We start from the raw sequence: 18,276 nt of genomic DNA, 5'->3' as shown, positions 1-18,276 counted from the left end.
GTTATTACCTCGTACCCCTACACATCGACTCAGTACTGGTACCCTGTGTGTATAGTCAAGTTATTACCTCGTACCCCTACACATCGACTCAGTACTGGTACCCTGTGTATATAGTCAAGTTATTACCTCGTACCCCTACACATCGACTCAGTACTGGTACCCTGTGTATATAGTCAAGTTATTACCTCGTACCCCTACACATCGACTCAGTACTGATACCCTGTGTATATAGTCAAGTTATTACCTCGTACCCCTACACATCGACACAGTACTGGTACCCTGTGTATATAGTCAAGTTATTACCTCGTACCCCTACACATCGACTCAGTACTGGTACCCTGTGTATATAGTCAAGTTATTACCTCGTACCCCTACACATCGACTCAGTACTGGTACCCTGTGTATATAGTCAAGTTATTACCTCGTACCCCTACACATCGACTCAGTACTGGTACCCTGTGTATATAGTCAAGTTATTACCTCGTACCCCTACACATCGACTCAGTACTGGTACACTGTGTATATAGTCAAGTTATTACCTCGTACCCCTACACATCGACTCAGTACTGGTACCCTGTGTATATAGTCAAGTTATTACCTCGTACCCCTACACATCGACTCAGTACAGGTACCCTGTGTATATAGTCAAGTTATTACCTCGTACCCCTACACATCGACTCAGTACTGGTACCCTGTGTATATAGTCAAGTTATTACCTCGTACCCCTACACATCGACTCAGTACAGGTACCCTGTGTATATAGTCAAGTTATTACCTGTTACCCCTACACATCGACTCAGTACTGGTACCCTGTGTATATAGTCAAGTTATTACCTCGCACCCCTACACATCGACTCAGTACTGGTACCCTGTGTATATAGTCAAGTTATTACCTCGTACCCCTACACATCGACTCAGTACAGGTACCCTGTGTATATAGTCAAGTTATTACCTCGTACCCCTACACATCGACTCAGTACTGGTACCCTGTGTATATAGTCAAGTTATTACCTCGTACCCCTACACATCGACTCAGTACTGGTACCCTGTGTATATAGTCAAGTTATTACCTCGTACCCCTACACATCGACTCAGTACTGGTACCCTGTGTATATAGTCAAGTTATTACTCGTACCCCTACACATCGACTCAGTACTGGTACCCTGTGTATATAGTCAAGTTATTACCTCGTACCCCTACACATCGACTCAGTACTGGTACCCTGTGTATATAGTCAAGTTATTACCTCGTACCCCTACACATCGACTCAGTACTGGTACCCTGTGTATATAGTCAAGTTATTACCTGTACCCCTACACATCGACTCAGTACTGGTACCCTGTGTATATAGTCAAGTTATTACCTCGTACCCCTACACATCGACTCAGTACTGGTACCCTGTGTATATAGTCAAGTTATCATTACACATTGTGTATTTATTCCTTGTGTTATTATTCAGCTACTTATGTTATGAATGTTCTATTTTTCTACTATTTCTAATGTTTTTCTCTCTGCATTGTCAGGCAGCATTTCACTGTTACACCTGTTGTTTACTCTCTCTCTGCATTGTTGGGAAGGGCCCGTCAGGAAGCATTTCACTGTTACACCTGTTGTTTACTCTCTCTGCATTGTTGGGAAGGGCCCGCCCTGAAGCATTTCACTGTTACACCTGTTGTTTACTCTCTCTGCATTGTTGGGAAGGGCCCGTCAGGAAGCATTTCACTGTTACACCTGTTGTTTACTCTCTCTGCATTGTTGGGAAGGGCCCGCCCTGAAGCATTTCACTGTTACATCTGTTGTTTACTCTCTCTGCATTGTTGGGAAGGGCCCGTCAGGAAGCATTTCACTGTTACACCTGTTGTTTACTCTCTCTGCATTGTTGGGAAGGGCCCGCCCTGAAGCATTTCACTGTTACACCTGTTGTTTACTCTCTCTGCATTGTTGGGAAGGGCCCGTCAGAAACATTTCACTGTTACACCTGTTGTTTACTCTCTCTGCATTGTTGGGAAGGGCCCGTCAGGAAGCATTTCACTGTTACACCTGTTGTTTACTCTCTCTGCATTGTTGGGAAGGGCCCGCCCTGAAGCATTTCACTGTTACACCTGTTGTTTACTCTCTCTGCATTGTTGGGAAGGGCCCGTCAGGAAACATTTCACTGTTACACCTGTTGTTTACTCTCTCTGCATTGTTGGGAAGGGCCCGTCAGGAAGAATTTCACTGTTACACCTGTTGTTTACTCTCTCTGCATTGTTGGGAAGGGCCCGTCAGGAAGCATTTCACTGTTACACCTGTTGTTTACTCTCTCTCTGCATTGTTGGGAAGGGCCCGTCAGGAAACATTTCACTGTTACACCTGTTGTTTACTCTCTCTGCATTGTTGGGAAGGGCCCGTCAGGAAGCATTTCACTGTTACACCTGTTGTTTACTCTCTCTGCATTGTTGGGAAGGGCCCGTCAGGAAACATTTCACTGTTACACCTGTTGTTTACTCTCTCTGCATTGTTGGGAAGGGCCCGCCCTGAAGCATTTCACTGTTACACCTGTTGTTTACTCTCTCTCTGCATTGTTGGGAAGGGCCCGTCAGGAAACATTTCACTGTTACACCTGTTGTTTACTCTCTCTGCATTGTTGGGAAGGGCCCGCCCTGAAGCATTTCACTGTTACACCTGTTGTTTACTCTCTCTGCATTGTTGGGAAGGGCCCGCCCTGAGCAGCTTTCACTGTTACACCTGTTGTTTACTCTCTCTGCATTGTTGGGAAGGGCCCGTCAGGAAGCATTTCACTGTTACACCTGTTGTTTACTCTCTGCATTGTTGGGAAGGGCCCGTCAGGAAACATTTCACTGTTACACCTGTTGTTTACTCTCTGCATTGTTGGGAAGGGCCCGTCAGGAAACATTTCACTGTTACACCTGTTGTTTACTCTCTCTGCATTGTTGGGAAGGGCCCGCCCTGAAGCATTTCACTGTTACACCTGTTGTTTACTCTCTCTGCATTGTTGGGAAGGGCCCGCCCTGAAGCATTTCACTGTTACACCTGTTGTTTACTCTCTCTGCATTGTTGGGAAGGGCCCGTCAGGAAGCATTTCACTGTTACACCTGTTGTTTACTCTCTCTGCATTGTTGGGAAGGGCCCGTCAGGAAGCATTTCACTGTTACACCTGTTGTTTACTCTCTCTGCATTGTTGGGAAGGGCCCGCCCTGAAGCATTTCACTGTTACACCTGTTGTTTACTCTCTCTCTGCATTGTTGGGAAGGGCCCGTCAGGAAACATTTCACTGTTACACCTGTTGTTTACTCTCTCTGCATTGTTGGGAAGGGCCCGCCCTGAAGCATTTCACTGTTACATCTGTTGTTTACTCTCTCTGCATTGTTGGGAAGGGCCCGTCAGGAAACATTTCACTGTTACACCTGTTGTTTACTCTCTCTGCATTGTTGGGAAGGGACCGTCAGGAAGAATTTCACTGATAGTCTACATTGTTGTTCTAGTATGGGTATAGGTGTAGTTGTGTTACCTGGTGTGACTAGTGGGGTCTGTGACACTGGGTTCCAGGGGACCTTGGCAGCTACTGGGATCGTCTCATGTTTGTTGAAGGAGAATGGCTTCTCGGGAGGGTTGTATCCTGGTGGTTTAGAAAACATTCACTGGGTTATAATCTCTCATACCATTTAAAACACTTGGGCAACATTTTGGTGGTAACTCCATCCACATCCCCATCACTACTGACCTGGTGCTCCAGCGAATCCTTTAACAGGTGTGGAGGATGAGTCATCTGATCCTCTCCTGACTGTTACCCTCCTCATGTAGCCTGGTGGACCAGCCTCTCCCACCTCCAGGACCCGACGCGGCTGACTGGGAGGGTTAGAGGGGGGGCTGGGCTGGCGGGGTACCGTCGTTAAGAAGGGTTGGTTAGGATGGGGTACGAGGATGACAGTGGGCTGGCCTGGCTGATTAGGCTTATGTGGCACCAGGTACAGAGTTGGTTGGTTCGGATGGCGGTGGGTGTTGGGCTGTAGAGGGTTGGTAGGCTGGTGTGGACTGGCTGGCTGTCTGGGGTTGTAGGGTTGCCTGGGGGTCGAGTCAAGGGGGGTCCTGTGGGGAATGTGGATCTGGTTAACCCTGGGTCTGGTCTGATCTGGGACAGAACCAGGTCTCACAGCTTCATCTGAGAGAGAGAAACAGGGAGAGAGAAAAACAGGGAGAGAGAGAAATGGGGAGGCAGAGAGAGAAACGGTGGGAGAGAGAAACGGGGAGAGACAAACAGGGAGAGAGAGAGAGAGAAACAGGGAGGGAGAGAGAGAGAGAAACGGGGAGAGAGAGAGAAAAAGGTAGAGAAACAGGGAGAGAGAGAGAAACGGAGGTAGAGATAGAAACAGGGAGTGAGAGAGAAACAGGTGGAGAGAGAGAGAGAAACAGAGGTAGAGATAGAAACAGGGAGTGAGAGAGAGAAACAGGGAGGCAGAGATAGTAACAGAGAGAGAGACGGCAGCACAATTAGACCCAAACAAATCACGAGAAAACAAAAAGATAATTACTTGACACATTGGAAAGAATTAACAAAAAAACAGAGCAAACTAGAATGCTATTTGACCCTAAACAGAGAGTACACAGTGGCAAAATACCTGACCACTGTGACTGTCCCAAACTTAAGGAAAGCTTTGACTATGTACAGACTCAGTGAGCATAGCCTTGCTGTTGAGAAAGGCCGCCGTAGGCAGACATGGCTCTCAAGAGAAGACAGGCTATGTGCACACTGCCCACAACATGAGGTGGAAACTGAGCTGCACTTCCGAACCTCCTGCCAAATGTATGACCATATTAGAGACACATATTTCCCTCAGATTACAGAGATCCACAAAGAATTCAAAAACAAATCCAATTTTGATAAACTCCCATATCTATTGGGTGAAATACCATAGTGTGCCATCACACAACAACAGATCTGTGACCTGTTGCCACAAGAAAAGGTCAACCCTTCCCAACAATGCAGAGAGAGTAAACAACAGGTGTAACAGTGAAATGTTTCCTGACGGGCCCTTCCCAACAATGCAGAAGAACAAACACCATTGTAAATACAACCCATATTTATGCTTATTTATTTTCCCTTGTGTACTTTAACCGTTTGTACATTGTTACAACACATATATATATATATATATATAATATATATATATATATATATATATATATATATATATATATATATATATATATAATAATATGACATTTGTAATGTCTTTATTGTTTTGAAACTTCTGTATGTGTAATGTTGACTGTTATCTTTTATTGTTTATTTCAGTTTTGTATATTATCTACCTCACTTGCTTTGGCAATGTTAACATGTGTTTCTGATGCCAATAAAGCCCCTGAATTGAATTGAGAGAGAGAGAAACGGGGAGAGAGAGAGAGAAACGGGGAGAGAGAGAGGCAATGAGAGAGAAACAGGGAGAGAGAGGGGCAATGAGAGAGAAACAGGGAGAGAGAGGGGCAATGAGAGAGAAACAGGGAGAGAGAGAGGCAATGAGAGAGAAACAGGGAGAGAGAGAGGCAATGAGAGAGAAACAGGGAGAGAGAGATGCAATGAGAGAGAAACAGGGAGAGAGAGAGGCAATGAGAGAGAAACAGGGAGAGAGAGAGGCAATGAGAGAGAAACAGGGAGAGAGAGATGCAATGAGAGAGAAACAGGGAGAGAGAGAGGCAATGAGAGAGAAACAAGGAGAGAGCGAGGCAATGAGAGAGAAACAGGGAGAGAGAGGCAATGAGAGAGAAACAGGGAGAGAGAGGCAATGAGAGAAAAACAGGGAGAGAGAGGCAAGGAGAGTGAAACAGGGAGAGAGAGAGGCAAGGAGAGTGAAACAGGGAGAGAGAGAGGCAAGGAGAGAGAAACAGGGAGAGAGAGAGGCAAGGAGAGAGAAACAGGGAGAGAGAGAGGCAAGGAGAGAGAAACAGGGAGAGAGAGAGGCAAGGAGAGAGAAAAAGGGAGAGAGAAACGGAGAGAAACAGGGAGAGAGAAACAGGGAGAGAGAGAGAAACAGGGAGGGAGAGAGAGCAGAGAGGAACAGGGAGAAAGAGGAACAGGGAGAAAGAGGAACAGGGAGAAAGAGAGAGAAACAGGGAGAGAGAGAGGGAAACAGGGAGAGAGAGAGGCAAGGAAAGAGAAACAGGGAGACAGAGAGAGATGGAGAGAGAGAAACACAGGGATAGAGAAAGAAACAGGGAGAGAGAAAGAAACAGGGAGAGAGAGCAAAACAAGGCGAGTGGAGAGAAACAGGAAGAGAAGAGAGAAACAATGAGAAAGAGTTACAGAGATATCGTTTTTTAGTTGGTTTACCATAAGGATGGGTGTTGTTGAGTGAGTATATGTGAAACCATAACAATGCATCATATCTCATAATGAATACCAGTACTTTGGAACATGTGATGGAAAAACAGGGTAACTATAACAGGCCTAAGTTGAACAACCTGCTCATAAACACCCACACGGTTTCTCCCTGGGGAATCAGCTGCTAGGCATTCTGCTGATGTCATTCCAGCAAGGTCCTCCTCACCTTAACTTCACAGAGAGACAGGCAGGGTCCTCCTCACCTTAACCTCACAGAGAGACAGGCAGGGTCCTCCTCACCTTAACCTCACAGAGAGACAGGCAGGGTCCTCCTCACCTTAACCTCACAGAGAGACAGGCAGGGTCCTCCTCACAATAACCTCACAGAGAGACAGGCAGGGTCCTCCTCACATTAACCTCACAGAGAGACAGGCAGGGTCCTCCTCACTTTAACCTCACAGAGAGACAGGCAGGGTCCTCCTCACTTTAACCTCACAGAGAGACAGGCAGGGTCCTCCTCACTTTAACCTCACAGAGAGACAGGCAGGGTCCTCCTCACCTTAACCTCACAGAGAGACAGGCAGGGTCCTCCTCACCTTAACCTCACAGAGAGACAGGCAGGGTCCTCCTCACTTTAACCTCACAGAGAGACAGGCAGGGTCCTCCTCACTTTAACCTCACAGAGAGACAGGCAGGGTCCTCCTCACTTTAACTTCACAGAGAGACAGGCAGGGTCCTCCTCACCTTAACCTCACAGAGAGACAGGCAGGGTCCTCCTCACTTTAACCTCACAGAGAGACAGGCAGGGTCCTCCTCACTTTAACCTCACAGAGAGACAAGCAGGGTCCTCCTCACTTTAACCTCACAGAGAGACAGGCAGGGTCCTCCTCACCTTAACCTCACAGAGAGACAAGCAGGGTCCTCCTCACATTAACCTCACAGAGAGACAAGCAGGGTCCTCCTCACCTTAACCTCACAGAGAGACAAGCAGGGTCCTCCTTACATTAACCTCACAGAGAGACAGGCAGGGTCCTCCTCACATTAACCTCACAGAGAGACAGGCAGGGTCCTCCTCACAATAACCTCACAGAGAGACAGGCAGGGTCCTCCTCACATTAACCTCACAGAGAGACAGGCAGGGTCCTCCTCACTTTAACCTCACAGAGAGACAGGCAGGGTCCTCCTCACTTTAACCTCACAGAGAGACAGGCAGGGTCCTCCTCACATTAACCTCACAGAGAGACAGGCAGGGTCCTCCTCACATTAACCTCACAGAGAGACAAGCAGGCGGTGGAACATCCACCCCTCTGGCCTCCTGCCCCCTAAAGCAGATAGTTTATGTAGTTGCAGACTTTTGTTCAAGCCAAGCTGTAATGTACACATCTGTAATACACATTAACTGTAGTGATCATGAAGATCATGTTGTGTCCACACTGCAGGACTGTTACTGTACCAGACCCTGTTACTGCAGAGGATGGTCGTCATGATCACCATAGTCCCTAGGACAGAGGATGGTCGTCATGATCACCACAGTCCCCTAGGACAGAGGATGGCAGTCATGATCACCACAGTCCCTAGGACAGAGGATGGCAGTCATGATCCCCACAGTCCCTAGGACAGAGGATGGCAGTCATGATCCCCACAGTCCCTAGGACAGAGGATGGCAGTCATGATCACCACATACAGATGCTTTATGGAACACAGGTCTCCAGTTATCAGCAAAACAACAAACAACTGAAGGTCAAGCTACTAAACCAGCTGAGCTGTACTTCAGCTCTACATCACATCATCTGTTAAAGAGACTCTGCTGTAGGGTGGGGTACACACACACACACACACACACATTAGGAGACCAATATTGTGCAGTCGGTCAGCGCCAAGGCTGAGGGAGGTCAGTGCTCTGAAGACTTCCAGATGGTTACGTGTGTTCCAGGCCTCTGACTCAGCACAAGGCCTGTAACTATTCTCCAAGGTCCAGTGTTCACATATCTAACTATTCTCCAAGGCCCAGTGTTCACACATCTAACTATTCTCCAAGGCCCAGTGTTCACACATCACACACCTAACTATTCTCCAAGGCCCAGTGTTCACACATATAACTATTATCCAAGGCCCAGTGTTCACACATCTAACTATTATCCAAGGCCCAGTGTTCAAACATATAACTATTCTACAAGGCCCAGTGTTCACACATCACACACCTAACTATTCTCCAAGGCCCAGTGTTCACATATCTAATTATTCTCCAAGGCCCAGTGTTCACACATCTAACTATTCTCCAAGGCCCAGTGTTCACACATCTAACTATTATCCAAGGCCCAGTGTTCACACATATAACTATTCTCCAAGGCCCACTGTTCACACATCTAACTATTCTCCAAGGCCCAGTGTTCACACATCTAACTATTCTCCAAGGCCCAGTGTTCACACATCTAACTATTATCCAAGGCCCAGTGTTCACACATCTAACTATTATCCAAGGCCCAGTGTTCACACATATAACTATTCTCCAAGGCCCACTGTTCACACATCTAACTATTCTCCAAGGCCCAGTGTTCACACATCTAACTATTCTCCAAGGCCCAGTGTTCACACATCTAACTATTCTCCAAGGCCCAGTGTTCACACATCAAACTATTCTCCAAGGCCCAGTGTTCACACATCAAACTATTCTCCAAGGCCCAGTGTTCACACATCTCAAATAAAATACAATGTATTTGTCACATACACATGGTTAGCAGATGTTAATGTAGTGTAGCGAAATGCTTGTGCTTCTAGTTCCGACAATGCAGTAATAACCAACGAGTAATCTAACCTAACTATTCCACAACTACTACCTTATACACACAAGTGTAAAGGGATAAAGAATATGTACATAAAGTTATATGAATGAGTGATGGTACAGAACGGCATAGGCAAGATGCAGTCGATGGTATCGAGTACAGTATATACATATGAGATGTGTAATGTAGGGTATGTAAACAAAAGTGGCATAGTTTAAAGTGGCTAGTGATACATGTATTACATAAAGATGCAGTAGATGATATAGAGTACAGTATATACATATACATATGAGATTAGTAATGTAGGGTTTGTAAACATTATATTAAGTAGCATTGTTTAAAGGTGCTAGTGATATATTTTACATCAATTTCTATCAATTCCCATTATTAAAGTGGCTGGAGTTGAGTCAGTGTGTTGGCAGCAGCCACTCAATGTTAGTGGTGGCTGTTTATCAGTCTGATGGCCTTGAGATAGAAGCTGTTTTTCAGTCTCTCGGTCCCTGCTTTGATGCACCTGTACTGACCTCGCCTTCTGGATGATAGCGGTGTGAACAGGCAGTGGCTCGGGTGGGTGTTGTCCTTGATGATCTTTATGGCTTTCCTGTGACATCGGGTGGTGTAGGTGTCCTGAAGGGCAGGTAGTTTGCCCCCGGTGATGCGTTGTGCAGACCTCACTACCCTCTAGTGAGCCTTACGGTTGTGGGTGGACCAGGCGGTGATACAGCCCGACAGGATGCTCTTGATTGTGCATCTGTAAAAGTCTGTGAGTGCTTTTGGTGACAAGCCGAATTTCTTAAGCCTCCTAAGGTTGAAGAGGCGCTGTTGCGCCTTTTTCACCATGCTGTCTGTGTGGGTGGACCAATTCAGTTTGTCCGTGATGTGTACGGAGAAACGTAAAACTTTCTACCTCTCCACTATTGTCCCGTCAATGTGGATAGGTGGTTGCTCCCTCTGCTGTTTCCTGAAATCCACGATCATCTCCTTTGTTTTTTTGACGTTGAGTGTGAGGTTATTTTCCTGACACCACACTCTGAGGGCCCTCACCCCCTGGAGGCCGTCTCGTCGTTGTTGGTAATCAAGCCAACCACTGTAGTGTCGTCTGCAAACTTGATGATTGAGTTGGAGGCGTGCATGGCCATGCAGTTGTGGGTGAACAGGGAGTACAGGAGAGGGCTCAGAACGCAGCCTTGCGGGGACCCAGTGTTGAGGATCAGTGGGGTGGAGATGTTGTTACCTACCCTCACCACCTGGGGGGCGGCCCGTCAAGAAGTCCAGGATCCAGTTGCACAGGGAGGGGTCGAGACCCAGGGTATCGAGCTTGATGACGAGTTTGGAGGGTACTATGGTGTTAAATGCTGAGCTGTAGTCGATGAACAGCATTCTCACATAGGTATTCCTCTTGTCCAGATGGGTTAGGGCAGTGTGCAGTGTGGTTGCGATTGCGTCGTCTGTGGACCTATTGGGGCGGTAAGCAAATTGGAGTGGGTCTAGGGTGTCAGGTAGGGTGGAGGTGATATGGTCCTTGACTAGTCTCTCAAAGCACTTCATGATGACGGAAGTGAGTGCTACGAGGGGCGATAGTCGTTAAGCTCAGTTACCTTGGCTTTCTTGGGTACAGGAACAATGGTGGGCCTCTGCCCAGTGACTGCGGTTGAAATTAGATCTGCTCGCTAAAACAGGCACTTTTACTGAAACGTTGATTATTGTGCACTGTTCTTGTAAAAATATAATAAAAAACTCAAACCCAGCGAAAACTAACCCTTACTACACCCAGCTAAAACAAACCTTTACTACACCCAGCTAACACTAACCCATATTACACCCAGCTAACACTAACCCTTACGACACCGAGCTAAAACTAACCCTTACTACACCCAGCGAACACTAACCCTTACTACAACAAGCTAATACTAACTTGACCCAGCTAACATTAACACTAACCCTTACTACACCCAGCTACACTAACCCTTACTACACCCTGCTAACACTAACACTAACTACACCCAGCTAACACTAACTAAACTCAGCTTACACTAACCCTTACTACACCCAGCTAACACTAACCCTTACTACACCCAGCGAACACTAACACTAACCCTTACCACACCCAGCTAACACTAACCCTAACGACACCCAGCTAATACTAAAACTAACTTCACCAACTACACCAAGCTAACACGAACACTAACTACACCCAGCTAACACAAACCCTTACTAGACCCAGCGAACAGTAATACTTACTACACCCAGCTAACCCTATCCCTAACTACACCCAGCAAACACTAACACTAACCCTAACTAGACCGAACTAACACCAACCCTTACTACACCCAGCTAACACAAACCCTTACTAGACCCAGCTAACACTAACACTAACTACACCCAGCTAACACTAACACTAACTACACCCAGCTAACACTAACACTAACTACACCCAGCTAACACTAACACTAACTAGACCCAGCTAGCACCAACCCTAACTAGACCCAGCTAACACCAACCCTTACTACACCCAGCTAACACTAACCCTTACTACACCCAGCTACACTAACCCTTACTACACCCAGCTAACACTAACCCTTACTACACCCAGCTAACACTAACCCTTACTACACCCAGCTAACACTAACACTTACTACACCCAGCTAACACTAACCCTTACTACACCCAACTGACACTAACCCTTACTACACCCAGCTAACACTACCCCTTACTACACCCAGCTACACTTATCCTTACTACACCCAGCTAAAACTAACTACACCCAGCTAACACTAACCCTAACTAAACCCAGCTAACACTAACCCTAACTACACCCAGCTGACACTAACCCTAACTACACCCAGCTGACACTAACTACACCCAGCTGACACTAACTACACCCAACTGACACTAACTACACCCAGCTGACACTAACTACACCCAGCTGACACTAACTACACCCAGCTGACACTAACTACACCCAGCTGACACTAACTACACCCAGCTGACCCTTACTACACCCAGCTAACAATAACTACACCCAGCCAACACTAACCCTTACCACACCCAGCTAACACTAACCCTTACTACACCCAGCTAACACCAACTACACCCAGCTGACACTAAATACACCCAGCTGACACTAACTACACCCAGCTGACACTAACTACACCCAGCTGACACTAACTACACCCAGCTGACACTAACTACACCCAGCTGACAATAATTACACCCAGCTAACCCTAACTACACCCAGCTAACCCTAACTACACCCAGCCAACACCAACCCTTACCACACCCAGCTAACACTAACCCTTACTACACCCAGCTAACACCAACTACACCCAGCTAACACTAACCCTTACTACACCCAGCTAACCCAAACAACACCCAGCTAACCTTAACCCTTACTACACCCAGCTAACCCTAACCCTTACTACACCCAGCTAACCCTAACCCTTACTAGACCCAGCTAACCCTAACCCTTACTACACCCAGCTAACCCTAACCCTTACTACACCCAGCTAACCCTAACCCTTACGACACCCAGCCAACCCTTACCCTTACTACACCAGCTAACACTAACCCTTACTACACCCAGCTAACACTAACCCTTACTACACCCAGCTAACACAAACCCTTTCTACAACCAGCTAACACTAACCCTTACTACACCCAGCTAACACAAACACTAACTACACCCAGCTGACACTAAATACACTCAGCTAACCCTTACTACACCCAGCTAACACTAACTACACCCAGCTAACACTAACCCTTACTACACCCAGCTAACACTAACTACACCCAGCTAACACTAACACTAACTACACCCAGCTAACACTAACACTAACTACACCCAGCTAACACTAACACTAACTAGACCAAGCTAGCACCAACCCTAACTAGACCCAGCTAACACCAACCCTTACTACACCCAGCTAACACTAACCCTTACAACACCCAGCTAACACTAACCCTTACTACACCCAGCTACACAAACCCTTACTACACCCAGCTAACACTAACCCTTACTACACCCAGCTAACACTAACCCTTACTACACCCAGCTAACACTAACACTTACTACACCCAGCTAACACTAACCCTTACTACACCCAACTGACACTAACCCTTACTACACCCAGCTAACACTACCCCTTACTACACCCAGCTAAAACTAACTACACCCAGCTAACACTAACCCTAACTAAACCCAGCTAACACTAACCCTAACTACACCCAGCTGACACTAACCCTAACTACACCCAGCTGACACTAACTACACCCAGCTGACACTAACTACACCCAGCTGACACTAACTACACCCAGCTGACACTAACTACACCCAACTGACACTAACTACACCCAGCTGACACTAACTACACCCAGCTGACACTAACTACACCCAGCTGACACTAACTACACCCAGCTGACACCAACTACACCCAGCTGACACTAACTACACCCAGCTGACACTAACTACACCCAGCTAACCCTTACTACACCCAGCTAACCCTAACTACACCCAGCCAACACTAACCCTTACTACACCCAGCTAACACCAACTACACCCAGCTGACACTAAATACACCCAGCTGACACTAACTACACCCAGCTGACACTAACTACACCCAGCTGACACTAACTACACCCAGCTGACACTAACTACACCCAGCTGACACTAACTACACCCAGCTGACACTAATTACACCCAGCTAACCCTAACTACACCCAGCCAACACCAACCCTTACCACACCCAGCTAACACTAACCCTTACTACACCCAGCTAACACCAACTACACCCAGCTAACACTAACCCTTACTACACCCAGCTAACCCAAACAACACCCAGCTAACCTTAACCCTTACTACACCCAGCTAACCCTAACCCTTACTACACCCAGCTAACCCTAACCCTTACTACACCCAGCTAACCCTAACCCTTACTACACCCAGCTAACCCTAACCCTTACTACACCCAGCTAACCCTAACACTTACGACACCCAGCCAACCCTTACCCTTACTACACCAGCTAACACTAACCCTTACTACACCCAGCTAACACAAACCCTTTCTACAACCAGCTAACACTAACCCTTACTACACCCAGCTAACACAAACACTAACTACACCCAGCTGACACTAAATACACTCAGCTAACCCTTACTACACCCAGCTAACACTAACTACACCCAGCTAACACTAACCCTTACTACACCCAGCTAACACTAACACTAACTACACCCAGCTAACACTAACACTAACTACACCCAGCTAACACAAACCCTTACTACACCCAGACAACACTAACCCTTACTAGACCCAGCTAACCCTAACCCTTACTACACCCAGCTAACCATAACCCTTACTACACCCAGCTAACACTAACCCTTACTACACCCAGCTAATACTAACTACACCCAGCTAACACTAACCCTTACTAGACCCAGCTAACCCCAACTACACCCAGCTAACCCTAACTACACCCAGCTAACCCTAACCCTTACTACACCCAGCTAACACTAACCCTTACTACACCCAGCCAACCCTTACTACACCCAGCTAACCCTAACCCTTACTACACCCAGCCAACCCTTACCCTTACTACACCCAGCCAACCCTAACTACACCCAGCTAACACTAACCCTTACTACACCCAGCTAACACAAACACTAACTACACCCAGCTAACCCTTACTACACCCAGCTAACACTAACTACACCCAGCTAACACTAACTACACCCAGCTAACACTAACCCTTACTACACCCAGCTAACACTAACACTAACTAAACCCAGCTAACACAAACCCTTACTACACCCAGACAACACTAACCCTTACTAGACCCAGCTAACCCTAACCCATACTACACCCAGCTAACCATAACCCTTACTACACCCAGCTAACACTAACCCTTACTACACCCAGCTAATACTAACTACACCCAGCTATCACTAACCCTTACTAGACCCAGCTAACCCTAACTACACCCAGCTAACCCTAACCCTTACTACACCCAGCTAACCCTAACCCTTACTACACCCAGCCAACCCTTACTACACCCAGCTAACCCTTACTACACCCAGCCAACCCTTACTCTTACTACACCCAGCCAACCCTAACTACACCCAGCTAACACTAACCCTTACTACACCCAGCTAACACTAACCCTTACTACACCCAGCTAACATTAACTACACCCAGCTGACACTAACTACACCCAGCTAACCCTTACTACACCCAGCTAATACTAACTACACCCAGCTAACACTAACCCTTACTACACCCAGCTAACACTAACTACACCCAGCTAACACAAACCCTTACTACACCCAGCTAATACTAACTACACCCAGCTAACACTAACCCTTACTAGACCCAGCTAACCCCAACTACACCCAGCTAACCCTAACCCTTACTACACCCAGCTAACACTAACCCTTACTACACCCAGCTAACACTAACCCTTACTACACCCAGCTAACACTAACCCTTACTACACCCAGCTAACACTAACCCTTACTACACCCAGCTAACACTAACCCTTACTACACCCAGCTAACACTAACCCTTACTACACCCAGCTAACACTAACCCTTACAACACCCAGCTGACAATAACCCTTACAACACCCAGCTAACACTAACCCTTACTACACCCAACTAACACTAACTACACCAAGCTAACACTAACCCTTACTACACAAAGCTAACACTAACCATTACTACACCCAACTAACACTAACTACACCAAGCTAACACTAACCCTTACTACACAAAGCTAACACTAACCATAACACTTACTACACCTAGATAACACTAACACTAACTACCCAAGCTAACACTAACCCTAACCCTTACTACACCCAGCTAACACTAACCCTTACTACACCCAGCTAACACTAACCCTTACTACACCCAGCTAAAACTAACCCTTACTACACCCAGCTAAAACTAACCCTTACTACACACAGCTAACACTAACCCTAACTACATCCAGTTAACACTAACCCTTACTACACCCAGACAACACTAACCCTTACTAGACCCAGCTAACCCTAACCCTTACTACACCCAGCTAACACTAACACTTACTACACCCAGCTAATACTAACTACACCCAGCTATCACTAACCCTTACTAGACCCAGCTAACCCTAACTACACCCAGCTAACCCTAACCCTTACTACACCCAGCTAATCCTAACCCTTACTACACCCAGCCAACCCTTACTACACCCAGCTAACCCTAACCCTTACTACACCCAGCCAACCCTTACTCTTACTACACCCAGCCAACCCTAACTACACCCAGCTAACACTAACCCTTACTACACCCAGCTAACACTAACCCTTACTACACCCAGCTAACATTAACTACACCCAGCTGACACTAACTACACCCAGCTAACCCTTACTACACCCAGCTAATACTAACTACACCCAGCTAACACTAACCCTTACTACACCCAGCTAACACTAACTACACCCAGCTAACACAAACCCTTACTACACCCAGCTAATACTAACTACAACCAGCTAACACTAACCCTTACTAGACCCAGCTAACCCTAACCCTTACTACACCCAGCTAACACTAACCCTTACTACACCCAGCTAACACTAACCCTTACTACACCCAGCTAACACTAACCCTTACTACACCCAGCTAACACTAACCCTTACTACACCCAGCTAACACTAACCCTTACAACACCCAGCTGACAATAACCCTTACAACACCCAGCTAACACTAACCCTTACTACACCCAACTAACACTAACTACACCCAGCTAACACTAACCCTTACTAGACCCAGCTAACCCCAACTACACCCAGCTAACCCTAACCCTTACTACACCCAGCTAACACTAACCCTTACTACACCCAGCTAACACTAACCCTTACTACACCCAGCTAACACTAACCCTTACTACACCCAGCTAACACTAACCCTTACTACACCCAGCTAACACTAACCCTTACAACACCCAGCTGACAATAACCCTTACAACACCCAGCTAACACTAACCCTTACTACACCCAACTAACACTAACTACACCAAGCTAACACTAACCCGTACTACACAAAGCTAACACTAACCCTTACTACACCCAGCTAACACTAACCCTTACAACACCCAGCTGACAATAACCCTTACAACACCCAGCTAACACTAACCCTTACTACACCCAACTAACACTAACTACACCAAGCTAACACTAACCCTTACTACACAAAGCTAACACTAACCATAACACTTACTACACCTAGATAACACTAACACTAACTACCCAAGCTAACACTAACCCTAACCCTTACTACACCCAGCTAACACTAACCCTTACTACACCCAGCTAACATTAACTACACCCAGCTGACACTAACTACACCCAGCTAACCCTTACTACACCCAGCTAATACTAACTACACCCAGCTAACACTAACCCTTACTACACCCAGCTAACACTAACTACACCCAGCTAACACAAACCCTTACTACACCCAGCTAATACTAACTACAACCAGCTAACACTAACCCTTACTAGACCCAGCTAACCCTAACCCTTACTACACCCAGCTAACACTAACCCTTACTACACCCAGCTAACACTAACCCTTACTACACCCAGTTAACACTAACCCTTACTACACCCAGCTAACACTAACCCTTACTACACCCAGCTAACACTAACCCTTACAACACCCAGCTGACAATAACCCTTACAACACCCAGCTAACACTAACCCTTACTACACCCAACTAACACTAACTACACCCAGCTAACACTAACCCTTACTAGACCCAGCTAACCCCAACTACACCCAGCTAACCCTAACCCTTACTACACCCAGCTAACACTAACCCTTACTACACCCAGCTAACACTAACCCTTACTACACCCAGCTAACACTAACCCTTACTACACCCAGCTAACACTAACCCTTACTACACCCAGCTAACACTAACCCTTACAACACCCAGCTGACAATAACCCTTACAACACCCAGCTAACACTAACCCTTACTACACCCAACTAACACTAACTACACCAAGCTAACACTAACCCGTACTACACAAAGCTAACACTAACCCTTACTACACCCAGCTAACACTAACCCTTACAACACCCAGCTGACAATAACCCTTACAACACCCAGCTAACACTAACCCTTACTACACCCAAC

The 18,276-nt window shown here is 46.6% G+C and overlaps 1 protein-coding gene across 3 annotated transcripts in view; it reads right to left on the bottom strand.

Annotated features, from left to right (window-relative positions):
* Positions 1–18,276, bottom strand: part of emilin2a (elastin microfibril interfacer 2a) — an 83,487-nt gene that overhangs the window by 13,620 nt on the left and 51,591 nt on the right. For all 3 annotated transcript variants that reach the window (XM_064992002.1, XM_064992004.1, XM_064992005.1), the window contains 2 exons: positions 3,725–4,162; positions 3,512–3,619 (listed from right to left, as the gene is read on the bottom strand). In XM_064992002.1, the coding sequence (XP_064848074.1) occupies positions 3,512–3,619; positions 3,725–4,162 (546 nt within the window). The remainder of the gene's footprint in view (positions 1–3,511; positions 3,620–3,724; positions 4,163–18,276) is intronic.

The sequence above is a fragment of the Oncorhynchus masou genome, chromosome 17 (genome assembly GCF_036934945.1).
Source record: "Oncorhynchus masou masou isolate Uvic2021 chromosome 17, UVic_Omas_1.1, whole genome shotgun sequence".
Lineage (NCBI taxonomy): Eukaryota > Metazoa > Chordata > Actinopteri > Salmoniformes > Salmonidae > Oncorhynchus > Oncorhynchus masou.
This window is presented reverse-complemented; position numbering and strand designations above follow the sequence as displayed.